This window comes from Thunnus maccoyii, chromosome 1 (genome assembly GCF_910596095.1).
Source record: "Thunnus maccoyii chromosome 1, fThuMac1.1, whole genome shotgun sequence".
Lineage (NCBI taxonomy): Eukaryota > Metazoa > Chordata > Actinopteri > Scombriformes > Scombridae > Thunnus > Thunnus maccoyii.
This window is the reverse complement of record NC_056533.1, coordinates 16,283,677-16,311,492: the sequence shown is the minus strand read 5'-3', so window position 1 is coordinate 16,311,492 and position 27,816 is coordinate 16,283,677. Positions and strand designations below refer to the sequence as shown.

Genomic DNA, 27,816 nt, shown 5'->3' with positions numbered 1-27,816 from the left:
ATGGCATTGAGTCTATAAAAGATGGAAGTAGCTGCATGTGACAGTCTATAGGAGAGTTGCCTCTTTATCTTGCGCACAACTAAACCTTACAGTATCTGTACATGAGGCAACACACGTCTCTTGTTGCATGAGAGGACAGGCCAGGTTTCCTGGGCTTCTGACTGAGACCCAATGGCAGAGTGGACCACACTCTGCCGGTTCAGTGAACTGGTGTGTCCCTGGGTGATGTCTGACTCTGAGACTGCAATTGTTACTGAGGGTATTATAACTGATTCACTCACCCTTGTAGAGCTCTATTGTCACCTATGATGGCACTAGACATCATTTAACACCCAGTTATTGTGTGGTGGCTACTAGCTTAACTTATTTGCTATAGTCTCAGAGCTGGACTATAAAAGCTGCTTTACAACACAAGGAAAGATTGGACTTGAGTTAATGTTGCTAAAGTTGGTGAGAATATTTTAGTTTTAACAGTCAAAATCGAAGCGCATGTTCTTCCTACTAGAATAGTGTCAAGTGTGTGATCAGTGGGCCTCATGCAAGACCCCCTCTTACAAACAAATTTATTCTTCAGTGGCAAATATGAACATTCACCAATTTTCTCGTATTTATTTAGGCAGAAATGAAAAATTATGAGTGAATTATAATGCCTTAATCTAAGCAAATTTCAAGTTTAAATATGTTACCGAAATCATCAAATATTTTATTATTACACTCCAACAGCTGCTTCAGTCTTTATGCAAGTTGTTGTCCAGGAAACAATCACCCAACCATGTAACAACACCTGTTGCTTTAGCAAGATGTTTTTTGGACATCTAACTTCATGTCAAACCATTTCTTCTATTTTTATCAAGTTACAGCTCTACAATGACACAACATCAACACCTGTAGTAACATTCTCTCATTTCTTTGGGTTGCCCTAATAATTTATGCAATACATGTAATACTTATGTCTGCTGATTTCGGACAGCAGGAATTCAAAATCAGTTGCTGTAAACAGGCACTATGGATAGGTCCGGAGTCACAATCAAAATTGATAGACAACATTCAGTCAGTGTTCTGTCCACCAAAGTTGACAGAAGACTGACTTAAATTCAAAGTTAACTAGGAAAACAACTTTGACAGTTTTACAAGGATAGAGGAGTGTACTGTAATAGATAGTGTGTCCATGAGTTTGTGGGTGTGTGTGGTGTCATAAAAGACAGCTCTCCTCCTTAGTGGGCATTCAGCCTGAAAAAAGTGCTGAGTTGGTGGGGCGTGTAGCTTCAGATACTGGTGGGACATGAAATACGATCAAGAAAAAACAGTTTGGGTAACAGATCCGTGAATTTGAATGCTTCTCAGATGCCAAAACACTGCACTGCGGATTATAATACTGAGAGAAAGGATTTTACAAATCTGGAAAGTTATAATGGTGGCAACAATTTTATCTTTTGTTATGACTATCGCAACGGTAGGAAAAATAGCATTCTCATTACAAAGTAGTCCACCAAGTATGTGCTTTTGCACATATTTAATTGGCCAACGCAGCGCCTTCCTGGATGATGTCATGTTGGAGTAAAAGTTGAGACTGACATTTTTCAGTGTCACTGGTTTTCAGTTTCAACTTTCTGTCAGCATTTTGGCATAGAGAGGATGGCCCTTGCTGGGCCTACATTACCCAGTATGCCTTGCGATCTGATGAAGATATCAAAGTGCAATGGCATCATGGTGGAGATTTTGAGCCAGACTGCCAGACAGTAATTTTTGCTCTCAGACTGTTAATGTCACTTTATTATTTTTTAATTTTTTTCAGGTGAGAAAGTAACCGTGTACATTCCAACTATGTGGACAGTTTATCCAAATAATGCCTGTTTGGAAATGTTTTTAATGCCAATGTTTTTATTTTTCAGTGGAATTTTTTTCAGTGCCAATACTTGTTTCAGTGCCAATACAACTTTTTCCAATACAGTGTTTCAATGCCAATGTTTCCTTTTTGGGTTCAGGTTTTCTTTTCAATGCCAAATTTTATTTTCAATGCCAGAATGTAACTGTCGCTGTTCTGGCCCCGTAACAACCCTGTATTTTATTTTCCCGGAGCCCTCAGCGTTAGCACCTGTGTTGTGCCGCCAGACTGCCCCCAATCTAATAACTGAAAGAGGTGCGTTTTTTTCCATGAAGAGCTAAAATCAGTCTGAATGTAGGCTTAGCAACTGGTGGGAATCTAATGTGCTGTCTTGTATTCTTCTGCTTGTTAATTCACTGTAATGTATTTGACACTATGACACATTCGGTTTGACGAAAGTCACTAGCCTTATCATGAGTGTGCTCAAACACACATGTACAAACACACCCACGCACACACACAAGGTTAACAGTCCACCAGAAAGGTTAATTTTAGCTGCCGACATGGTAATGAAGCAGCTAAATCATGGGCCAGCTCCCAGGAGCAATTGTGCATGTGTGTGTGTGTTTTCTGTTTTTACAGCGACTGACATGTCTTAACAGGCTCTTAGCGTACAGTTACACCACGCACACAAGCACACTACTTATTGACATGGCGATCCCTTGCCATGCATATTTCTCTCCTCAAGAAGGGCCTCAGGCCAATTATGCGTAAATCAATAAAGTTCCTGTTCTGTTGAGTGGTGTTACAGTGTGTATGTGTGTATGTCTCTGTGTGTGCCTGTCTTGTAGAACAAGACTTTATGGATGTAGGATACATAAAACATCACCATCAGCCCCTGATTAGCCACTCACTTTACGTTGTGATCGATAACTTTGTGGGAAGACACACACACAGAAACAATTGCAAATGCGTCAACACACATGGACAGAGAACTCTTTCCTTGTGTTGTTGTGTCTGCCTCAGTGTGTGCGCTAATGTTTGGTCATGTGCTTTGGTGTAACTCCAGTGGTTTCGCAGATGCTGCCTGCTCACTTACAACAGATGGTAGCTGGCTCTAATGGCCCAGCCTTATGTGTGGTAGATTTATCAGTGCATCAGTACCACGCTCAAGTACACCTTACCAGGAGCACCACCTAATGTGAGTATCATTTTATCCACACACAATTTCAATTAGGAGATATGACAATTTTAATTTTATTTCTGTAAAATACCATTTAAAAAAATGTGACAGATTTTAGGACAAATCATGCAGGATGTTTTCAGTTGGGGGGATGGCTACAATTTATTGAGAGGAGAAAACTTAATGGATTACAAAGATTCATTCAGCTCTTCAGCAATATAGATTGTTTTAGAACAAATAAGGTAAGTAATCTAAACTTAAGCACAGGAACACAGTAGGTTGAATTGGTTTTTACATGCTGTCAAACTTCTGATTTTGCTGTCGAGAAATTGAGTTGAATTAGAAAAACAAACTCAACTGAAATCAAATAAAACATACATTAAGACGAAGACCAGACAAGTGAAGATATTTTGAGTTTTAAAGCTGTCTGTAAGGGCAAAAATCCACATAATTAGGGCTGTAGTCTCCTGGTCGACTAGTCGATTAGTTGGTCGATATGCTCTCGTCCGACTAAATTCTCATTGGTCGAATAATCTCTGTGTTACTTCATAATGAGAAAGTGCTACATCAATAGCTTTCTAGGATTGGTGTATTCAAAACACCCCTGTTGTTTTCATAACTTTGAACTCGCCCAAACTAATGGAGACTGCTAGGTCTAACCGTACTCAACGTTTACCAAGCGTTTACTGAACACACTGAACGTTTGCTGAATCAGTGTTTCTCCCACAAGTATAACATTGAGAACCCCGGCCAGGCCAAAAAAATATTTTTAAATGCCAGAATTAACGCCAAATATCCATTCATTCGGAAATCATTAGTGTTCGGGAGCCTCTGTGCAGTGTTGTTCGGTAGGTGAGTCAACCTCTGTGTCGTTGCCTGGGAAAGTATTGGTAGCGTAACTCTGTTAAGTAAGCTCTTAACTCTGTTAAGAGTGAGCAGCAGAGAAGTGATGGTGGGTGCGAGCTGATCAGAGGAAGACGTTAGTAGTAAGTTGTCAGTCTGGTAGTAAATGTACAGTATAAACTACAGTGTGTTAGTTAATAAATGCTAAAAAGTCACGTCTGTTGTTTTCCCAAGTACTGGAAAAGTGAAGGGAGTTAGCTCCAAAGTAAGCAACGATGGGTTAGCCTAACCTGACGACACAAAACAGAGAAATACAGAACAGAGAAATATGTGCCTGCTGAGTTCACTGTGCACTCTGTCCCATAACCCCCCCAAGACTAATTGATTAGTTGAAGATTATGTACGATTTTAGTCGACCAAGATTTTCTTTGGTTGACTACAGCCCTACACATAATATGGTTGCCAGTAGTCTAAAACTTACATAACAGTAGTAAATGGGTATGAGCATGCAAGAAACTTGTACGGTGCTTTGAAACACCTTAAAATTGGCATAAAAGGAATTGAATGTACAGATAACCTTGTACAGTGCATATAAACAGTTACATAAATGGTCACAAAAACAAACAATAAAAAGTAAGGTAACAGATTTTAAGAGCTTTCTTTCATCTTATGATTACAACTCATTTGTTCCCTACTGTTTATAGGTTACAGCCTTTTATTAGGGCTGAGATAAAACTGCTTTAACACTAAGAGGGTATGCATCCACCAATACCTCTTAGATTATGCTCTAAAAATTATTATTAAACATTTTCTCTGAACTTTCAAGATGGTAGTTTTAAACTGAATGAGAAAAAGTGATGAGTTGTGGAGCCTCAACAGAAGCTCAACACCCAATGGAGTAGCACATGCTATGCAAATTGTTTTGAGATGGCATATGCCATTATCATTTCTTATAGTTGAAACAAGGGACATCTTTGGTGTTGGATGAAACAAAATTGTGGCAACAGATGTGGCTGTTAAAAATACATTCAAAAAGTCAACTGGGTACAATAAGCCATATTGTATTGTACTGTATTACAGTCAAGAGAAGTCTTTGGAATCACTTGAAATAAACATTGTCGCTGTGTCAACAGATGTAGCCATTAAAAATACATTTAAAAAGTCCACCGATTACAATATGAAGGATAATCCATCACAATAAACACAAGGAAGGACTTTTTGAGAATTGTGTAAAATGAAAATATTTGCTATGTCAACAGATGTAGCTGTTTAGAGTACGTTCAAAAGCTCAAATCCCTGAGCAAGTATTTATAGATGAAAGGTTGTTTTTTTTCTCTCAACCACCCAGCGCACCCATTGTCTATTCACCTAAAAGGATAAACAAAACAAAAACAAAACAGAAAAAACATAAAATGAGCAGCAAGAATAGAGTCCATGAGTAAACAGATGGAAAAGTATGTTGGAGGGTCAAGTGTGTGTGCAATATGTATTGCAGAATGATTCATGTTTCTCTGCCGCCATGTGCTATTTTGTGTTTAAGTGGAAGAGCCCGGCTGAGATAGGACTGACGAGCGGATTGAGTGAAAAAGCCAGAAAGCAACAGACTGCCGGAGAGAAACAGACAAATGACAATGAACGAAAAACTGTGCGTGTGTGTGTGTGTGTCATACTGCACTGATCAATTAGTGCTCATCTCAGTCCCAGAGATTTGTGTCTGAGTTATTAAACACAGCTAATTCATCCCACTTCTATAATGGTTATAAATCTAAAGGACAGAGAGAGAGAGAGAGAGAGAGAGAGAAAGAGAGAGAGAGAGAGAGAGAGATCGTGTGTGTTTTTCTGCAACTCAGTGTGTGTTTGATTCACGGCCAGCAGGAAGTGTGTGCTACACCACATTTTTCTCCTTGTAATTAACAGTAAATTGTTTTTACTGCCGAGCACCATGAATATCCCCTCTGGTTAACACAACCAATGCTGTCGCCAGTCAAGTACCCAATGACTGACTGTGCACTTGTGCCTGTGTGTGTGTGTGTGCATATGTCAGCGGCTTGTGTTGCCCTTGTTATGAAGAGAGTATCACACTTTTTAATGATTCATGTCTGTGATTTGGACATAACATTCAGTATTGAGAATGAATACACTGAATGGCTCTTATCCTTAAAACAGACAATGTATTGGCAAATTATTTTGGCACAACTAATTTTCTGCAGGGCTACTTCCTGTTGTTATGCCATATGTACTAGGGATGGGAATCTTTGGGAATCTCATGATTAGATTACAGTTACAATCCTTGTTTTCATGATTAGATTCAGAATTAATTCTTGATTCAAAACTGATAGAATAGAAGAGGGCACTATTTTCACTATAGGCTCTTACTCCAATGTGCTGTGTTGCAAACCATTTACTCCTTTCCTTAGTGTATTGAACTGCAATATGAAACATAACTGGCAGTTAAGCTAAATGGTCTTGATGAAGGTCACTGTCTGATGAACAGAAATTAATTTGGAAGCATCTTACAGTCTTCTACCTGTATGTGAATAATCAGATGAAAGTGTACTGACCTATATCACTGGTTAAATGTAAAACAGAAGTTGCTGTGTGTGTGTGTGTGTGTGTGTGTGTGTGTAATGGAGTGATGGGGGAAATAGGGACATACAGTAACACATAGTTATGCCTCTAGCAGTGGAGAGCAGCCTCTCTGCTGCACCACTAGTACTGGGGAAAGCCACTGTTATCCAAAACACTGTATGTGTGCTGGGCTTTTGAAATAATATAGACTAAAGACCGACTACTTTGTTGGTTGAAGTTTTGTGCTGCAGTGTGTTTTAGTCAGTTGGTCTTGTTAATTATAAGTTACTAAATCCAAAATGAAGATGAACTACAATATAACTCAAGCACTTGTGCTGTAGACCGTCCGGGTGCTGCACTGACCTTGCGGTTGCATTCTGCATTTGCAACATAACATGACATATTGACTAATGTTATTATTGAAAAACGATTTTTGGCATTTGTGAATCCATTCAGAATAGCTGAAGATAGGAATCACCATTCTTATGTGAATCAGCTTTTTCACCCACCACTAATATGTATGTTTGTTTGCAGCCATGTGTGGTCTTACCTGCTGGTAGGGTCCGTCCTGAGCTTGGTAGACTGGTAATGCAGCCGGACTTTGTGCAGATTGTAATAGTGAAGTTGTACACATGATAAGGCTTCAGTCCTTTAACCAAATAAACAGGCTGCGACGATGGTCCTGATCTATGTAAGACCTGCAAAAGAGGAAAGAAAATTGAATTCTAACCTTGTTTAGAAAATGACATGTTTTACTTAATTAGGGAAAATAAAACTATGGATGAAAAGAAGAGAGAAACACATGAGAGCAACAAAGAATTATATGCTGCACGACACACTGATGGTGTGTGCAGTAACTATTAACATAACGTGACAACTGAGACACTCAGACTGCACAATTCTGAGATAACTGTGATCAGTTTTCCACAGAATTTTCAACTTAATCTGCTAAGATATCAGTGCTAGGCTTTTAGAGTACTACAAACTGTCTTACCACTTAATTAAGTGTTTGGGTCAATCACATATTCAAATAAAACTTGAGTGCTCCTGCTGGTGAGAGCATTTTCAACACACACAATGAAGCATTAGTATTGTTTCTACAAAGTTCACATTATGAATACAGTCATAACGAATACAGCCTTTCTACCTTGACTTCTAAGACTCAAACACTCTGAGCTCAAGCTAAGCTTGAGGGTCTTTCAGTTGTCCTACTCATTGTGTTCAAGTGCATCAGAATATGTGTGTGTCTAACCTGATTAACAACAGGAGGAGCATAGGGATTGTTGGTCTGCTCAGTGAGCAAGTTGACCCGATATTCTGCGACCGGTCCTCTGGCAATGACCCCGTCACCCTCAGCGGAGCTCCATCTAACCTTGAGACTGGTGGATGACAGTGCAGACACTTCTGGAGGAGCCATAAACTCTGGGACTGAAAACACGGACACAATACCCACACATGAAAAATACATCATATCATCACACATCATCAGTGACTTATTTGTTGAGATATTAAAAATCTGCTGAATAAATCACTGGGTAATGATGAAAAATATGGTTAACAATTCATTAAATATTGTATTGAACTGTAATATAATCATAAAATACTTATTAACATTTTAAGTATACAATAAAATATTTTAAAAATACAATACATAAAACAGGTAGAAAGGAACATGAAGTACCAACTCCCTGAATACAGTTTACACTAATGTTGACAGAACACAGCGCACCATGTTCCCTTACCTGGTACAAATGATCCATTATATTATGCTCTTAATTTTATTTACACGGCTTTTGCATTCACAATTAGTAGCGTACCAATTTTAGCACAATAGATTAGCATTAATTTCAGTAATGCTAGTCTCTTAACTAACTAGGTCACATCATAGACTGTGGGTCACATAAATTAAATAAGCTAATAATGTTTAAATGAAGCTGCAGTAAATTATTAAACATCTTTTGAGGACTGGAAGGTAGCTAAATTGTCCAAATAAGCACCATTTTCTGTAACTTTAAATAACTAGTAATTTTATAAGCTCCTACAGAACGAGGCTAGCATACAGTGTTGCCAACTTAGTGACTTTGTCGCCAGATTTAGCAACTTTTCAGACCCCTTTAGCGACATATCTAGCAACTTTTTGGACAGACCTCAACTCTTCTCCTTGAAGGGCGTTGCCAGTATTTCTCAGTGAATGAGTGCTAACGTGGCTCTCTGGATTGACTGTTCAGTCAGTGGAACAGAGCAGCAGCACATTCAGAGGACCAATCATCAGCCAGAGTCGTGAATGAGCTGTAAGAGTGTTTACCTAATGACCAATCACTGATCCTCATTGTTTTTATTCAAAATGATTTAATTTTACTATCCAAGTTTGATTTTGTTTTGTCAAAATAGACAGAGTTAACAATAGTGAATTTATTCCAGTGCATGATTATCTCTCTATTCATGATACTTCAGTTAGAGTTGATACAACAGCCTGCATAAATATTATTATTAGAAGTAGACTGAGGTGCTCATTGAGGTGCTTCTTGAAAAGAAAAAATAGCTAATGAAACAGCTAGTTACAGTCAGTTTAATTTAACTTAATTTTCTTTAATTTTTTAAAAATCTTGTTTGTATGTAATTACGTCATGATATCATAGATATGCAAATTAGCACATGACATCTTCTAGCGATATCTAGAGACTTCTCCTGCAGGCTTTAAATACTTTCCACTGAAAATACTTGGCAAAACTGCTAGCATAATATGAGGTATTTTAAGCAACAAGGCTAGGCTAGTGTAGCTAGGTTGGACCAGAGGTAGGTTAGCAAATTAGCTTAGCGTTACATTAATTCCTAAGACCTAAATCCTGCTGAGCATGAAAAATACCAAACACAACACTATACATACCAAGCTATAGCCACTAATTTCTCACCTGCTATTAAAAGACAGTAACACTAGCGATATGAAAGAACAGTTGGTTCTCTGCTGTGCTTGAACCAGTTAAAACCAGTTTAAACTAAGTTACTGGTTTACAAATGACAGGATGCTGCACAATAGTTTAATGTAAATAAAGGAAATTATTTTATTTAATTAAAAATACAGGTTTATCATAAATTATTAGCTTATGACTGACTAATTTGTGAGACTTATGGACACTTTGATTGCTGCTGCTAACAAAATTCCACACAATTCCACATAAAGTTCACCATGACTTCATATCACTGACATACTGTAACTGGAAATTTTTCACATGAATTTAAGATTATACTTTGTGGGTTTGGACAGTCAATGATTACAAGAGAAACCTGAACTCCTTCTGGCACTAGCAGCTGAAGGACAATTCAGTCCTTACATTACTATCAGTAAGTAATATTGTATTTCCATTCTCTTTTAGACTAAAATTGTAATTCACCACATTAGTGCAACCAGAAGCTACTTCAGCTTCAGTTACTGATACATCATGCCTTTGGTCGCATTCAGTTTGTCCAGATAATAAGTACAACACAAAACACACAGACAAAATAGCGACAGCAACAGGTTAAGCTATTTATACAAGTAAAATAAACTAAGAATATGATATTGCTGCATTCTATCTAGATTAGTATCTATTTAGATCAGCATCTACAATTCATTTCAGTTTTTGATTGTCAAATATGACACAAAACAATGCATTTTATCTTAGATTACTAGATATGTATGTGTGTCTGACGCTAATATCTGACACTTGCATATCTCTGAGATTTAAGGTTTACTAAACTGTTGTTGATTTATCAATATTTTGGTGAGAAATGAACCGTTCACAGTAAGTTAATTGAAGACAAAACACAAATTTAGACTCAAAGACATAAATTCAAAATTGAGACCTGGTGGATATTATGTGGATTTAATGGATTTAAGTATTCCATAATTCTACGGTTGTGATAGCCACTATTACATGACAGATTAGAGAGAAGGATTCTTTTATTCTACTGTTGATGGCATCTAGCTGTGAAATACACTGTGAAATGTGATTCATGGGAGACATATTCCACAGTCATATTCTGTCTTTCTAACACAGCACATGCACGCGCACAAACACTGAAACACACTCCACGTTTAAAATGGTGTTATCATATGCTTGTTATCCAGACACATAGCTTACAGTGATGTTGGAGGCAATCGTTTAGTCTTAATGAGCCATATCATCTCTTTGAAATTCAAATACCTTAATGAGTTTCCCCTCCCCCACACACTTTTTATTTCCTCCCTCCTTTCCTACTTTCTTTCTCTACTACATTCCTTTTGACAGAATGTTGTGTTTTTAAAAATAATACCGTTAATTTCTTGTTACATCCATCAGCAAAGTTCTCTGGTGGACAACTTGACACCTTTGATCCATCATCATTTGATTACATTTTGGTAGTTATTCAGATGTGGGATTTCTGTCATTACGTTTTACATTTTAACATTTCCTGTGCCACATCCTTGTGCTTGAGGTAAGGATACTAGAGCTGTAGTCTCCTGGTCGACTGGTCGATTACTTGGTCGATATGCTCTTGTCCGACTAAATTCTAAGTGGTCGAATAATCTCTGTGTTACTTTTATAAGGAAAAAAGTGCTACATCAATAGCTTTCCAGGGCAAAAAAATATTTTTTAATGCCAAAAATAACAGCAAATATCCATTGATTTGGAAATCAATAGCATTTGGGAGTCTCTGTGCAGCGCTGTTCCGAAACGTGAGTCAACTTCTGTGTCTTTATCTAGGAAACTATTGGTAGCGTAACTCCGTTAAGGAATAGAGCATTGCGTAGTGGGTGGGAAAAGGCGAGTGGTAGGAAAGTGACGGTGATACAAGCGGAGCAGAGGAAAAGGTTAAAAGTACGTTGTCAGTCTGGCAGTAAATGTACAGTACAAACTACAGTGTGTCAGTTAATAAATGCTAAAAGGTCATGTCTGCTGTTTACCCAAGTGCTGGAAAAGTGAAAGGGGTTTGCTCCAAAGTTAGCGACAATGGGTTAGCCTAACCTGAAGATGCAAAACAGAGAAATAGAGAACGGAGAAATATGTTGAGTTCACTGTGCATGTCCCCCCCACCACCCCTCCTGTGACTAATCAATGAGTTGAAGATTATGTACGATTTCAGTCGACCAAGATTTTCTTTGGTTGACTACAGCCCTAAAGGATACCTCCAAGTTGACTGGAATGCACTTCATTCACAAGCCGTTTTGGTTGAAAAATCTAACCTAGAGTACCATTTCAATCAATCATTTTCTATTCTGACTGATTCATCTACCTATCTCCGTACCTACTTTGTCACCTACCTACCAACTTTACTACCTACTGTAGGTGAGGCCGTAGCCTCTTGTGTAAATCAAAAAAGGTGGCTTGTGTGCACATCTAACCTCAATTGGGTCCAGGTGCAGGACAAAAAAAAGCAAACAAAGAAAAAAGGTTGAAACGTTGCATCAATACAAACTTTTGGAAGCTTGCCAATTTCAGTTTGTAGACAACCTCTTCTTTATCCTTAACTTTGTGTGTAAAAAATCCTATTTACTTATATTTCAATAGAGCCTTTAGGTGTTTAACAACTCTTGAGGGAAAAGTAAAAACAGAATTGTTTATCCATGGGGAAAAACGTCTTTGGTTTTTTACTCACTGTCAGTGAGATCCTAATTAAATATCAGCACAGCCCCACTACCTGCTACCTACCAAGACTGACTTTTGAATACTAAACTGACTTAAGTTTAACAACAATAATGAGTGGCTGGATGTGTCTCTATACAAACCTCCTTCCATTGTGCGTGCAGTTGTCCACCCTGATGTGACACTCCCTGCCATATTGATGCTCATCACTCTCATCTGATAGGTGGAAAAGGCCTGCAGCCCTGCTACAGTGGTACTGCTCTCAGGGGGCAAGGCCTTGCTCCTATTGGTTAGTGGTGCTTCGGGGGAAACACTTGGATCCAGCCAACCAATGCTGGAGAACACTCTCTTTTCAGCAGCAGGACTTGAAAAGTTCAGTGATTCCATTGGTCCACGTAAAAAGACCTCATACCTTGTGATAACGCCTGTACAGAAAGCAAAATAGTTAAAAAAAGAGGTGTGTGCAAGAGATTAATATTGATGCAACAACAAAAGTGCTCCTCAGTAAACAGTTATTTGTGAAATTATATGACGGGAGCAAGCACAGGGAATACAAGAATTGTTAGGGCAACACAGCAACACAGTTTTCTTTTTTACCCTAGCTCAACTCTTTTTATTGAATTAGTGTCCCAGTGCCAGTTCAGCCTGTTTATGATAAAAGAATCAAAGCATCATGTGTGTATTTGAAACTGTAGCCCTGCTTAATATTCATCTCTATTGGCAACAGGATGCTAAAATTGGTACAATTTTTACAATACAGTAATGTTGTTTTGAGGAAAATCAGTACCACAAATAATGAGAAAGCCCTGGCCAGTGTTTGGCTCTGTCGTAGAAAACAGGCTGATAATGACTAAGTCCTGGCTAGTCCTGTTTGGCTCTCTGGTGGAAACCAGGCTTTTGTTCTAATCTCACATGCTCTATTCCACTTGTTAATAGGAAAAAGACAGAGCTGGGTTAGAATGAGGACAGAGCAGAACCACATTATAATAGGAGACTTACAGACCCACTATGGAATAAATGAGTGTCCAAATATTGTTATAAGTATTAAATACAAATAAATCAAAATGGAGCGGCTTAAAGCGGAACCTTTGTTAGGCCCGAGTCCACTCTGTATACCCTCCTCTTTCTTTATTTTCCTTTCCTTTAAATCAATTTCAGTTTTCATTCCTTAAACACTACTTTTAAATCTTTTTTATCCCAGTCACCCCACTTTCTCTTCCTTCTCATGCAAATATAACGTATATACAGTCATCTACACAGTCCCACAATTGCAACATAAGGATGTTTGAAGCCCAACATTATGGCTGTAACCCGTCTACATTGTTGGTGACTTGTTGGTGTTTGACAATCCTCTCTAATTCTCTAATGAATATCTCAAATGATACCTTATCACTTTTACTGATATATTTGTTACTCAAGGTCTGTACAAGATCAGCAGCAGCATTGAAAATGGTATATCAATTAGTCATGGAGGACATTTTTCTTTAATGTCTCTTCATCATCTTACAACTCCAAAATTTAAAATGGCATTGATATCATTGCATCTCTTAAGAGCAAAAGAAATAAAAAGACATTTGGCAAGCCAAAAGCATTGTGGAGAAGAAGGAAATTTTGTAAACTCAAGAAAAGGGTGCTGAAAAGTTGAAGGCTTTTGACAAAAAACAAAAATACAGACGAACTACTAAAGAAATTCCACGTTTGCAAATCAGAGTTGAGAAAAACTAGGCAATAATGCCATTAATGCACACACTCTGCTTGTAGGTGCACCCATTTAACCATGTAAATCAAAAACTGGTGTTGGCAGATGCACTGGAACTGAAACTGATTTCTTCCAGAAATATTTAGTTCCTCTGCCTTCACATCAACAATGACCACAGGCATCAAAATACCAGAGGATAATACATCCCCTATGGCGGAGGGGCTTTTTTCCTCTCGCAACTCTGCACCTCTCATTCAACCTTACCAACATGAGTTTTCTCAAATAGTTGAAATGAAGTACATTTCTAGTTTAGACTACCTCAGCTGAGTTCAAGAAAAATGACAGGGCTCGTCAAGTCTGGGAACAAAAAAGGCCATACAGGTCAAGACTGACATTACAGTTGAGTCCAGCTGTGAGCAAGATGGTGATGGAAAACAATTCTTTAAATAATGAACTGATGACAGAGAAAATGAAGGAAGGAGATGCATTGACACTGGGAGGGGAACAGATTAACAGAGAAAGAAAAAAAAAAGAGAGACAAACAGCGAGAGAAACCCAGGTTACAGGGCTTTGTATGACACTGAGCCTTAGAGCCATTACAAAGCTCTCTGGATTTACCAAAGGCAGTTGTAGTTCTGTGTGTGTGTGTGAGTGTGTGGTGTGTGTGAGGGGGTTAGATGATTCTCATACTTCTTAAGTGACACAAGCCTGTAAGAAATGCCACTAAGCAAGTGTTTTATGTTAGATAAAAAAAATCTAAGTGTGTATGTGTGCATGTTTGTGATTATTACTCATTCTGACGGGGACATTAATAATTTGTATATTTGGTATGTCACACAATTGTAATGTACTCATAAAAAAGCATTAAACACTCGAATTCTAAATTGCATGGATATGCAATATGTGTACAATTTGTGTGTGTGCATGTTTTTCAGTTTTCAGTCCTACATGTTACACAAAATGAACAATATGGCTGTGAATGTTTGGTATCCTACCATTTGGCTGACTGGGAGGCTCCCATGAAACATGCAGTGCATGCGGTCCAGTAGCAGTGACCTTAGGTGGGGGTTGGTTTTGTGGAGGAGCAGAGGCTGTCAGAAGAGACAAGGGAAGGGTAGAAGTGCAACCTCCAGAGGAACATGCCTGTAGAGAGGGTTAGGATTTTGTCATTTTCATTTTGTTGGTCCTAAATGCTGGAAAATGTGCACTGATTGAGAAACTCAGGCTAAAGCATGCTTGCTATATTCCTTTAAAGAAATGTATCTTTTTCTTGGTAATAAGAGTAATTTCAAGTACTAGCACAAGTACACATGCACTAAAAACACTGGCTGCCTAGTTGTCCCACCTACCTCCAGTATGACAGTGTATTGAGTGAAGGGCTTTAGACCACTTGCCACAGTCTCTGTAGAGAGGCCTGTGTAGTGGATGACAGGCTTTGCTCCGCTAGATGACTCTGTGGAGGATAACACAAACCTGTGGGAGACAAAAAAAACTTTGATAATTCATTTTTTTCATAAATTTTCCAACTCTCACTACCTCTTTAATAGGCCAGTATGGTTTTATAATGTGGTTCAGTTAAAAACTAGTGCAGTGGTGTCACAGTGGGCAACATCCCTGGTTTGAATTGGAGCCAGCAATTCAGAAGTCTGGCACCAGACTACTGCTGTATGTCACTTCCTCATATCTTTGCTTCTGAACTATTTTCTACCAGTTAAAGGCAAAAAAACAAACCCATCTTGACTCAAACTCAGCTGGTTTTACGCAAACATACTTTCCATGTTTCTCCTTTTACCTTCTACCTACTTCACTAATCCTTTGCATTCGACGTCTACTCCTTATTTCTATCCATTCTTACTGCCTACCTTAGCATACCATCTATGGACAATCCTAACTCCAGTATCCATATTTTTTCCCTTCATCAAATTTTCTATATTCTAAATTTAAAATTTCTATTATTGTACCCTGAGGGAAACAGCTTTTGAGGCAAATGAGATGTTTTTCCTTCCCTCACCTCCTCATGCCCTTCTCTTTCTTAACTCCACATCCACTTTGCATACTCCACATCCTTTGATTCTTCCTAGCTTTCCAGCAAAGTATACATTTCCCAGCCCTTTCCTCCACTATCCACAATTCCTTCCCATGAATTCTTTCTACATCTGCCGTTCTCTCTCTATCCCCTTGTCCTTTCTCCTTTATTTATTATATCAGGGGCTCCTCCTAACTGAAGCTTTTTAAGTCCCTTTCTCCTCAGTGTCGCATCACTGTTAGTAATCTCACTGTATCTTGCTTGAAGGGATTCAAAATTCAGCGTGTTTTGTAATAATTTGTATACCCAAGAAAGGCTTCAATAGGTCACTTATCATAGTTGGCTTCTTTTACTACTTCTACCCTGTGCCCTCAAGCTATAAAGTGTCGTGCATCTTACTATATTCTCATGTCCTTAGTTCAGCCCTTGACCTGCTCCAGTATGCAGGTACATTGTTATTCAGTAAACGACAAACTGCAGAAACTACAAATGACTTTCGTTGATCATTACAATGCTATTGCTCGTCAGCTTCAGTTCAAACCACAACACATACTGTAGGCAGAGCAGCTGCAAATCATCTCTCATTTTGAAGACCCACAAATTGGAGTTTGTGACTGGAGTTTGACTTACAGTCCAACTCTGCATCCCTGCTGACTGGGGTCCTGGGCGCTCTGCTTCTAAATCCTCAATAAAATCCCCTCCTTCCCCTTCCCCCTTACCTTTCCACTGGGCCTGTATCATTTCGTGGTGAGCTCCAGTTAAAGCTAGCACTAGTTGGACCTGGTCGTCCCACAAGGTTTAAATGGAGCTGGTCTGCTTCGGGCGGTGCTCCTAAGGTCTGGTATGAGGCAGATGCACTTATTGTCACACCGGCTACATTAGCTGTTATAAGCCAGTAAGAGTAGTTGGTGTAGGGAAACAAACCGGTGTCCTCAAATGATTCATGGCCTTAAAAGAGACAGAGAAGGATGGTGGAAGGAATAACGTGAAAAGAAACAAGGGATGTGGGTTCAATGTGCATTTCAAAAAGTCAGAAATGTTTTGAAAACCTGCGTGGTACTTACTGAAAGGATAGTGACTCTGGATGCTGTGCACTGACTGTCCGTCCCTGATGAGTGTGTAGTTGAGTTTGTTGGAGTTTGGAGAGTCAGGCGGATGCCAAGAGAGATTAATGGAGGAATAACTGAGAGCAAAACCTACTGGAGCAGGTTGCTGAGAGGGCGCTGGACAGACAGAGACAAAAAAGGTTAAAATAGAAAGAGATAAACAGTGATTCATAAATGGATCAAAACTGACAACAAAAAGTCAGAACGACTCCTAAAATCAGACTGCACAGAATTAATTACATTTTACATCAGCACATAGTTATACTGAATTGATGATGGTTAAGTCAACATTGAGTTTGTGTTAGTGTGTAAACCAGACCTTTACTGCAGCCATAGTGGTTCTCAGCGTGCAAATGACTTGCTCCTTCTTGACATACATCACATTTGTCTCCAGTTACTAGCAGCTTACACACACACGCTCCTGAGTCTGGATTACATGAACCATTGACACTGCCGACTGGGTCACATTCACAAGGCTGGCATCTGGTCAAGCAAAGAAAGAAGAAATCCACAGTTTTAATTCATAGCTACAACCTAGCTGGTTGAAAATAACATCAAAACACATAAAAACATTACAAGAACCATGTTAGAGACATTTTTACACAAACTCTACTGCCAACTTACATATAAAAACATTCTTAAGCTTTTTTATGTGAACTATGGTGTTTCTTCAAGGTTCTTAGTGTTTTAATAAGCTAATCACAACACAGATGTCACTGAAATGTGCTTTTGCTTCTGTAGTTGGACAGTGCACATAGTTAGAGTAAAATATAGTAAATGCTATCTACCAACCAAGAGTAATGGTAATTCCTGAGCTGCTGCATTGAGATGACCAGTCAAATAAATAATGCTAAAACATATAACAGTAACAGCACCTGTATTGTACTAAATAAGCAATCACAGTGACATTCAGAGAAAGCACAAGCTTTGCTTCTGTCAGGATGTCAGGCTTCTGTTAAAAAGACTGAAAGACTGGATATGTACTGTATGTGTGTCTGAAAGGTGTTGGGTCTTCACCTTAACACTGTGAGAGAGACCCTCACCACCGTCTATCCCACCCACCATCCTCTAGCTGTGAAACTAGTTTCACATAAACTGTATTCCCCCTCAGAGTTGTCAAAGTGTGTGTGTGTGTGTGCGTGCGCCTGTGTGCGTGTGACTGACAGTGTATGTGTCTGGGTCACCAGTGTGGTGTTACCCTCACTGGGGTTGGGCAGTGGGTGATCATCCGGCCAGCCACCTCACACCTTTACACACACACACATACACGCAGTCACACGCACGCATAAACACACATAGATTACATGTGCACCACAATCTGTTTGTTGGAAGATGTTTGGCTCACACTCACCTACACACCCTACAGTGTCAGAGACAGTGAAACTGTCTAAACCCTATTACTGTCACACACACACACACACACAAACACACACACGCACACACACACACAGACGCTTACACATACTTTACACACATGCTCTGTCTCTCCTTCTCACACACAGCTACACTTTCTTTATTGCTGTGTGAAAAGCCACAGCCTCATAACGAGCCACAAATTTGTCCTGTCAACTGGTGCTCACACACACACACACACACACACACACACTCAAAAACACATGCGTACAAATACACACGAAAGCCATAGTGACTCGACCTTCACTCCATTCCCAAGGAGAAAGAAAACACCAACATCACACCCATTCTCTCTTTTTTCATCAGCCTCAAACTACAGTTTGTGTGTGAAAGAGAGAGAGGGAGAATTTTGTGAGTATTTATTGGGGTATAACATGCTAATAAAGATGACGAGTATCAAGCAACAGTAATTTTAGGTGATGCAGGGTGTGTGGCCAAATTAACAAAAAAGTGTCATATTGTTTCATGTAATAATTTAGAAATTGTTTTCAAAGATGTTTAGGTCCCACTAACACAAACTGCATGTTAATCTTAAGGTTTTAAAGTATTAGAATATTACACATGTAATCCTTTACAGTAAAATTATGTGTATGTGTGTACTTGAATATGTGTATATGCCAATATTTAATCCCTCCAGACAGAATTACTATCATATTTCCCTGTGAAGTAGGAAACAGCAGTCAGCATTTTTCTGGTTTTCCACAGAGACACATAGAGACACTGGACCACATCTACAGCCAACTGCTCACATTGTGTGTGGATGAGTGTGTGTGTGTGAATTAATTTGTGTAAAACCTATTGATTGAAGGAGGAGGATAAATTACTTGATGATATTTAGATGAAGAAATCCTTATTATGGAGCGACTCTGGGCACACGAAAAGGATTCAGCAGTAATAACCTTAGACTTTATTTGTCATTCTTCCACACAAAGAGAGAAAATGGGAGATTAAAAGGAGAAGAAAGGAACAGGTACAAACTCATCACACTGGTATAAATGATTACTGTCTGTGCCTCATACCATGTACACTGTTTTTCTTTCTTTTTTACTCTTATTATATACTCATGTGAGGACATTTCCCATCCCCTATTTTTTTGCTAATTACACTATTCCATTCCCAATGCATCACTTTCTTACTCTCGTTGCAAGCTACAAAAAGGGGGGATTAATTCCCCAAAGGCACATTGCTTTGTCAAGGTACAAAACTTAAAAAGCCTTTATTATATTAGTTACATGATAAAAACAACATGAACACATATCGATGCACATCGATCTTCCTCAGGGTTTATTATTAAACTATCACTCTGTTGCTCTCCCTCCCTCCATCGTTCCATCTCTCTCTACTGTGAAGAGATCTCAGCCACAGCCGGATCTCATCCTTAATGTTTTAACGCTGGAGAACACAGCAATCAGGCAAGGTCAGTTAACACACACACACACACACACACACACACACACACACACACACACACACACACACACACACACACACACACAGTGGACCACTAGTCAGTTTGTGGACCATCTATCTGCTATGACACACTGTTGAGAGGGATGTGTGTGTGCACAGGTATTGCATAGGAAGAAACAACGTACAGTTAGATTTGTGTGTGTGTCTTTAAAGTTGTGTGTGTGTGTGTGTGTGTGTGTGTGTGTAAGATAGCCTGCAGGTAGAGACATGAGTGGTAAAGGTCAAAGCAGCTCTTAACTCATGTAAGTCATATGTCTGCCTATCTATCTGTAAACTGTCTTCACAGAGACCCCACCTGCTGATGTGTGTGCTTCCATGTGCAGCTGCATGTGTGTATGTACAGGTGGTGCAATTAATGGAAAAAAAAAGTTTTACAGGATGTACGACCAGCAGATATGGATTTTATCTGTTTGTGTGTGTGTGTGTGTGTGTGTGTGTGAGTGTGTGTGAGACTGAGTTTACAGGAGTTACCTGCCCAGGCCGGGGTTGAATCCGAAGAACATCTCACGACACTGGTCACAGCGTCTCCCTCCCACCGAGGGATGGGCACACGCACACTGTCCACTCTGGCTCTCACAACCACGCTGTGATGCTCCCATGGGATGGCAGTCACACTCCACACACATACTCTGATCTGTAGAAAGGTAGAAGCCTGGAAAGAGACAAACATAAAAAAAGGAAAATTATGAATCTGACTGTCTAGCATTTTATTATTTTTTTTAATCTGCTTCATGTGCATTTTTTATTTCTTAGTTTCTTCCGTCTTTGATTCGTTCTTTTCCTTCTTTGCTATTGCCTTCCTACATCTCTAAAATGTTGAATCCATGATGAATTCTGAGATCATTTATATGTGTCTGTATACAAAATTATTCATTGATGTCTGTATGGTCGACTATTTGTACCAGTGTTTTCTATACAATACTTCTCTAGTGAAAATAATTATATCTTATGTAATAGGCTCAAAAGTACCGTCTATACATCGCAAAAAACTGTGAACAAGCCATCATACATAGTCTATATCCTGAATAGTGTCAAATATGTTTTTTGACAAATGTCAACATCTGATTATATAGTGTTATAGTGTTCTACACAGAAATCCTTATTCAGTAAATGAGTGATTTTGAACACAATCTGGTATAATTTTGAAGCAACCATTTAATCTGCCTCCTAATATGCCATTTATTTGTAATATAATTTAAAACAAAGCCAATAAGTGTGTGTGAGGTTACATTAAGCACTCCATGCTCCAAATTTGATTAATTTTTCTCAAAGCCTGGCAACTAATAAACAAATGAGATATTCTATTTAGCCACTTGGAAAGAAATGTCTGAATAACATGTATACAGTGTCATGAATTGGCAGTAGAGGAAATTAAGATGGTCAATGTCAGAGATTGAAGGAATGGACTTAGATATAGATTAAGAAAAACAATAATGAAACCATGTTGGAAACATTGTTCATGTATGTAACCACATAAACATTCTGAATATTAGCTTTATTTGATTTTGGGGGTATTTGTGAGATAATAAATCTTACCTTGTGTGTTCTGTTTCTGTCTAACATCCTGCCATCAATACATCCATTCATACTGTGTTTATAGTAAATCTTAATATATTGTTGGTCCTTCTCCATTACTGACACAATACAACATCTGTTACCGCTTGTCCCATAAGACTAAACACAAATACACACGCACACAATTCATGAGCTAATGTACACAAAAGAATCAAAGTGAGATGAGTGAGAAGATGCAATATTCCCCCTCTATGGTGATGTTGTTAAGACCTGGCACCAACAGGACAATCACTGAGTGGAGATCTGGCACAAGGCACAAGCCAATCCAGACACACACACACACACACACACACACACATACACCAAGAACAAATACAAAAATGTTGGAGTATCATCCATTGTTCTTCATCATTTTCTTCAAAATCTTTTTTTATTTCTGGTAATAACTTTTGGGCAGTTACCTAACCACTTTATTTATTTATCCAATCACTCTTTAAATTTCTTGTTGATCCATATGTCATCCATTATTCATAACACACTCACCGGGTCGACAGCTACTGCAGTCCTTTCCATAGCGTGTTGGTATACAAACGCACTGCCCTGTAGAGCTGTCACAGACTGACCCTGCCACTGTTCCTCTGGGGTCACAGACACATGGTACGCAGCCCTGGGACAACCCCTCTGATAGGACACAAAACAACATCAGAAGAGACTTTTTCTCCCAAACGGTCACTGCTTACACAACAACACAGTAGTTTCACAAAACAGAAACAAAATATGTCTTTAGAAAATTAATCTTGCATGAACGATATATACAGTATCTAATCTGTTAGTGAAAAACTCATCTTAACTACTGGAGCTAAATTTGGATGTATTTTGTCTTCAGCTCTGTGTTTTCTTACTGTGGATGTCTGAACTCCTGTTATAGTAGTTGTGGGCACAGTTGGTACACTGCGCTCCCTCCACCCCATCTCTGCATGGGCACTGTCCGGTCCACATATCACATACACCCCCTGGCACAGTGCCACTGATGTCACACACACATGGCAGACAGCCCAGGGAGTTTCGATGCTCTAGGGTGTGGTAACCATGACGACAAGTGTCACAGTGATGGCCTTCCACATGTTCCTAAAAAAGAAAGAAGGAGATATGATGGGAGTGTCACAAAGAGTGAGGGACAGCGGACAAAAGATTGGTGGATGTGAAGAAAGATGATTCTGTGTGTTGGATGAACAGTGGATGAAGTGTTATGCTAACATTGCACTAACTCCAACTACCAAAGTGTTACACTGATGTTTAACAATGATTGCCTGAGGCCAATAAGGTGACGAACTGGTCAGTCAATTAACTGAGTCCATGCCAAAAAAAAAAGTTCAAGAGCTTTTGTATATTGATTTTAAGTTTCTGTGTTGTTTGAAAAATGAAAAATATACATGAGTCATCCTTCCCTTAATCTTCTATTTTATATCTTGTCAGAATGTAACTGCAATTCACTGGCTAGTGGCCACCAGTGACATTGCAATCTGGTGTGAAGAGGTTGTCTTTGCTTTGGCCAATCTGAGATGGGGTTTTCTGATTGTTGAACATGGCCATTATGGAAAGTCACAATGTTTGACATAATAACAAAAACTCATGAAGTTGAACTTGCCTTACACACACACTGTCCTGTGTGAGGATCACAGTCTGTCCCAGGTACTGTCCCCTCTTGTGAGCAGTTGCAGGGAGTACAGGATCCCTCCAGTCTTAAACCATACAAACCACTGCCACATGAGTCACAGCGCTGCCCCCCAACCCCGGGCTTACACTCACACTGCCCCCCCTCAGGCTCACAGTACGGGCTGAGGGAACCCAAGGGGTCGCAGTCACATGGGATGCAGCCGTCTGGGTGGGACAGGTTCCAATAACCAAACTCACAGCGGTCACAAGAAACACCTGGAAAGAAAGAATGAGAGAGAGGGAAAGAACGTTAAAAACCTGTTCAGAGAAATGAAACAGAGAATTTAAAAAGTAATATGATGCTTGCTTGTTGACAAAATAGTGTTTAGCCTCTGTTTCTAATCATGTATGTGTGTGTGTGTGTGTGTGTGCGCGTGCGTGCATATGTGTGAGTGAGTGAGAGAGAGTGAGAGAAATGGTGGGTGAGTGTATAAAACTGCCATCATTAGGGCCAGGCCCTCTATATATGATGGATCACTCACCTAAGGCCAAACACTTAATTTCACTGAGCGAGAAAATAAATAAATTAAGCAACTACAAGAAAAGAATGGAGGGAAAGAAAAAGAGGAGATGGAAGGATGGAAAGATGGATAGGGGAACATAAAAATAATACTAAATTACCATCTGGTGTAAAAACGAGAAAAGGTGAGTTCCTTTTCGTCACTTCTGGAGAAAACCTTGCACTTCTCAGGGCTTAGCTTTTAATGAGCACATAAAGAAAACCTTTTTTTTTTCTGGTTGTAGCCAAAATATTTGATGTTTCATTCAAACAGGTTTCACAAGATTTAGTCTCAGAGCATTAAAAAAAACTTAAGAATGCAGCTTCTTATAAAAGAGTTAAATGTGAACATTTAAGGCCTTCCATAATTAAATATTCAAAATTTCTCCATAATTTCAATGACAAAAAGTAACAAGGCAGTAAAGTTTGTGAAATGAACCAATTAACAATTTCAGTTATTGTTCTTTTTTCATTTATGCATTAATTTATCTATTTTAAATATAGATTAAAATTAGTTTGCTTATGTTCAGGATTTTATTCTGACACATAATTTCTTAGATTGTTTTGATACTGTTAATAGTTATTGAATGGTAACAAACATCAAAATGGATCATACTGTAGGAGGTTTTATGGCAGCAGTGCTAGGCTACAAGGCTAGTTAAACTATGATATGCAGTGTGAGCGAGCAGGGCTTATTTGAATATGCCATACGTATTCCATGACAGGCAATCTGTCCCTAAATGGATGCCTGGGGGCAACGCGGTCACCACAGCCGTTTATGAGGGAGCCCGTGTTCATATGTGGGTGGGTGGGTATCAGTGTGTGTGTGTGCACATACATTCATGAGAGCACACCTGTACATCCGTGTTAGTGCTTAGAGCGTGTGTGTGTCCGCGAATGTGTGTGCGTGTCTGTCCTACTCGGTGTGTGCCAGACACTTGGCATTTCCCCTGGTCTTCCCACTTAAATGATTTTATAGATATGAGTATTTCTCTCCATAGATCATATTTCATAGTAGTGCAGGGGCAGTGAAGATTTGTGTCTACGTGTATGTGCGTGTATGTGCGCGCCGAGGTATGTGTGCACATCTGAGTGTGTTGGTCGTAAATATGCAGACTGACAGACTGATGCTTACACCCTAACAATACTGTGATATATTGTACTCTGTGTGAATTTTTTTTCAATAAAACTATACAATTTATAAAAAATCCCACATCCATTATAATAAACATTGATGGAAAAGTATATATATTTTTAACATTTTAGACACTGAGCCGAACAAGTTGGCATTAATGAATCCCTTTTTTTGCAAAAAGCACAATAACAGTAGGCTAAGTGTTTTTGAAGTCAAAAGATTAGAGAAGAAACGAAGAGAGGAAGAAAAGAGAAAAGTAAGAAGACAATAAATAAGTGAGCAAATTAGAGAATTTCAATGTCTTAGAATATGGAACAGAAAGGAGGTAATTTTGTCTTGGGGTGTGCGTGTGCACATGCGTGCGCGCGCGCGCGCGTGTGTGTGTGTGTGTGTGTTTTTCGGGACATGGCCCAGCCCTTTTATCAGTAGCCAGCTGGTTAACAGGCTCATGCATCACCATTTCAAACACTATTATGTACACACTGCACTCTGGCACCTTGTTATGAGTGTGCGTGTGTGTCTGCATGTGTGTCTGTGTGCACACATTTCAATTCCGTCCTTCTGAAGCGTGCCTGCCATTGCTCTACTCAAAGTATCAGCTTGGCGGTAATAAATTGCCATAATCAAATCTCATTTCTGAAAAATACCTGTGGGAGCAAGCAAACAAACAAGGACAGAAAAAAACGAAAGTGGGTCTTGTAAGAAGGAGTGTGAAAAATACAAGGGGCTGCAGCAGTTTGTTTTAATCAACTTGGCATTGAATTAGAGAATTAAATACCAGCTTAGTCCTTGATGGCATGCATGCACACACACATGCACACACACACACAGACATGTTTATGCACACATGCGAAGAAACTCTTACATACAATAGATACAGCTAGGCAAAGACAAAAGTGCATGAACACATGGTCACATCCAGACGCTCTCCCTTTTACATATACATAAACAGACACTCTTACACACATTAACAAGTTCGCATACACATGCCCGCACTCACACACACAACCGAGGGCCCTTGATAGTAAGGCTTAGCAATAACCATGATACGTTGAGTTGAGGAGCGTTGGCCGGTTTTGCATTTCATACGAGCGTGCTCTTCAAAGACACACAGGGGAGAGAGTGAAACCATTTATCACAAAGAGAAGCACAACGGCTGGAAGCACCGCCAGCAGAAAAGCCTGTTTATTTTGGCTGGCAAAACACTTTGGGATATGAATGTGTGTGTGTTTATGAGTGTGTGTATATACACATTCCTGTTTTGGTGTGTGCACACAGTATATACACTTTTGCTTGTTTGTGCACCCCAATGAGCAGCTGAGTCTATGTATTAATTAAGACGCCATTACTGGACAATTAAACAGAGTAACTAGTTCTAATGAAAAGCTCAAGTTATCACAAAGTACTGGGGGACATTTAGTAAGAGAAGATATTTTACAGACAAGACGTTTCGCATCTAAGAGGTATGCTGCGGTGGTAAAATACAAAAGTCTGAACAGATTACAGATATTTCTTTAAAAGTACCCCCTTTAAAAAATCCTTTTATCTTTTCCTTATCTTAATTGAACCCTCACCCATAATGAGGACACCGGGCTTGTTTGGGTGGGATTCTGGGAAGATTGCATGAACCTTTATATGTGTTAAGGCCTCCTGGTAAAGGTCTGTGCCAGCAGGTGGAAAGAAGAAGAAGCAACCACATAACTCCTCTGACACACGTTTGAAAAGTGCAGTGCAAAATACTACAGCACCGGTAACTTACCATCAAATATGTAATCACAATCAAAAAAAGACAAGATAAGAATATCAAAGGTGACCACTTTAAAAACCTCCAAGGTTTTCTCCGAGGTGTGTCAGTGGTCTGCGTACCTGTGACATGGGGTTTACACCGGCACTGTCCAGTGTCCTGATGGCAGCTTGGAACTCCTACTGTTGAGCTGCTGATGACGCCAATGTCACTGCAGTTGCAGCGGATGCAGCCCTTTGGGTTGGAGGCTTGAAGACCATACCACCCAGGTAAACAGTCTGAACAAAGACGACCGGTTACTGCAGCTTTACACTTACACTGACCTGCTACCTGGAGGTGAGAAACACGGAGGGAGATGAAAGGGAGAGAAAGGAGAAAGGAAGGAAGGAAGAAAACAGGTTGGTGAGGAAAAGTGAGGGCAGTGGGGGGAACGTGGTTTCACTGTTCATCAACGATTTGTTATATGTGTTGGTGTGTACCTGGGCACACTCGATGCTGCCGTTGACCGTTCCAGCAGTGTGGCAGTTACAGGGCTGACACACATAAACTGAAGTGGGATCAGAGTCCTCCAGCCTGAAAAACCCACTTATACACAGCTCACAGTTTTTACCTGTTAGAGAGAGAGAGATGCAGGGTGAGACAGAGAGCATAAAAAGTCCAGGGAATCAGTAGAAACCACTGAGCAATGAAGAGAGATGTTCATGATATAAAAGTTCAGGTTTTACTCTTATTTGTCCCGGTGGGAAAGTGTTTTTGCTGGAAATAAAAACATGACTGTCAGCCACAATATGCCAATACGTAAGCAGCATGAGACAAGACATAATCACCCTCACAATTACAACTACCACCACCAGCTCTTCTAATCAATTACATAATGGACAACAACCGATGGCCCTCTTACTCCATTTGCCAGTATTGAGAAGGTCTAAAATAATAAGATTAAAGGACTCCTTAAACCAGTTTTACATTATATAATACTGACTTGTGTAAAACTGTCTATTTTTACCTATATTTTACTCTCACAGTTGTAACCTCTTTGCACAGCTGACCAAACAAACTTGAAACAATGCAGGCATTTTTTTTCATTATTTATCAATGTAATTCTTATAAAATATGAAAGGATAGTTAAATTATCCAGTTCTTTCTCTGTTGACTGAATGTTGCCTCTTAATTTGAGCGATTCTTGTTAAAATAGCTAACACCGTACCCGTGGTGTTGTGCATGCAGTTGTCACAGACGCCTCCTCCTCCTCGATAGTGCTCGTCTGGTTGGTCGTCAGATCGAACATCGTAATGACAGGAGTGGGCGTGGCCATGACACTGGCAAGGTCGGCAGCTCATTGGCTGGAGCTGGTTACCTTGCCTGAATGGTTTGTCATTGTAGAGCGGCATACAATGCTGGCACTGTAGAAAACAGTTACATACAGTATATAAATACAGACATACAGACATTTATCTAATCATACTGCAAT

General features: G+C 39.4%; 1 protein-coding gene across 5 annotated transcripts in view; it reads right to left on the bottom strand.

Annotated features, from left to right (window-relative positions):
* The window catches only part of ush2a (Usher syndrome 2A (autosomal recessive, mild)), a 237,332-nt gene that overhangs the window by 152,042 nt on the left and 57,474 nt on the right, over window positions 1-27,816 (bottom strand). For all 5 annotated transcript variants that reach the window (XM_042395524.1, XM_042395835.1, XM_042395601.1 and 2 more), the window contains exons 13-27: window positions 27,553-27,748; window positions 26,825-26,955; window positions 26,468-26,675; window positions 22,900-23,183; window positions 22,154-22,379; window positions 21,795-21,932; window positions 20,208-20,388; window positions 17,173-17,336; window positions 16,812-16,970; window positions 16,467-16,695; window positions 15,071-15,194; window positions 14,717-14,864; window positions 12,166-12,447; window positions 7,672-7,847; window positions 6,970-7,117 (exon numbers count right to left, since the gene is read on the bottom strand). In XM_042395524.1, coding sequence (XP_042251458.1) covers window positions 6,970-7,117; window positions 7,672-7,847; window positions 12,166-12,447; window positions 14,717-14,864; window positions 15,071-15,194; window positions 16,467-16,695; window positions 16,812-16,970; window positions 17,173-17,336; window positions 20,208-20,388; window positions 21,795-21,932; window positions 22,154-22,379; window positions 22,900-23,183; window positions 26,468-26,675; window positions 26,825-26,955; window positions 27,553-27,748 — 2,794 coding nt within the window. The remainder of the gene's footprint in view (window positions 1-6,969; window positions 7,118-7,671; window positions 7,848-12,165; window positions 12,448-14,716; window positions 14,865-15,070; window positions 15,195-16,466; window positions 16,696-16,811; window positions 16,971-17,172; window positions 17,337-20,207; window positions 20,389-21,794; window positions 21,933-22,153; window positions 22,380-22,899; window positions 23,184-26,467; window positions 26,676-26,824; window positions 26,956-27,552; window positions 27,749-27,816) is intronic.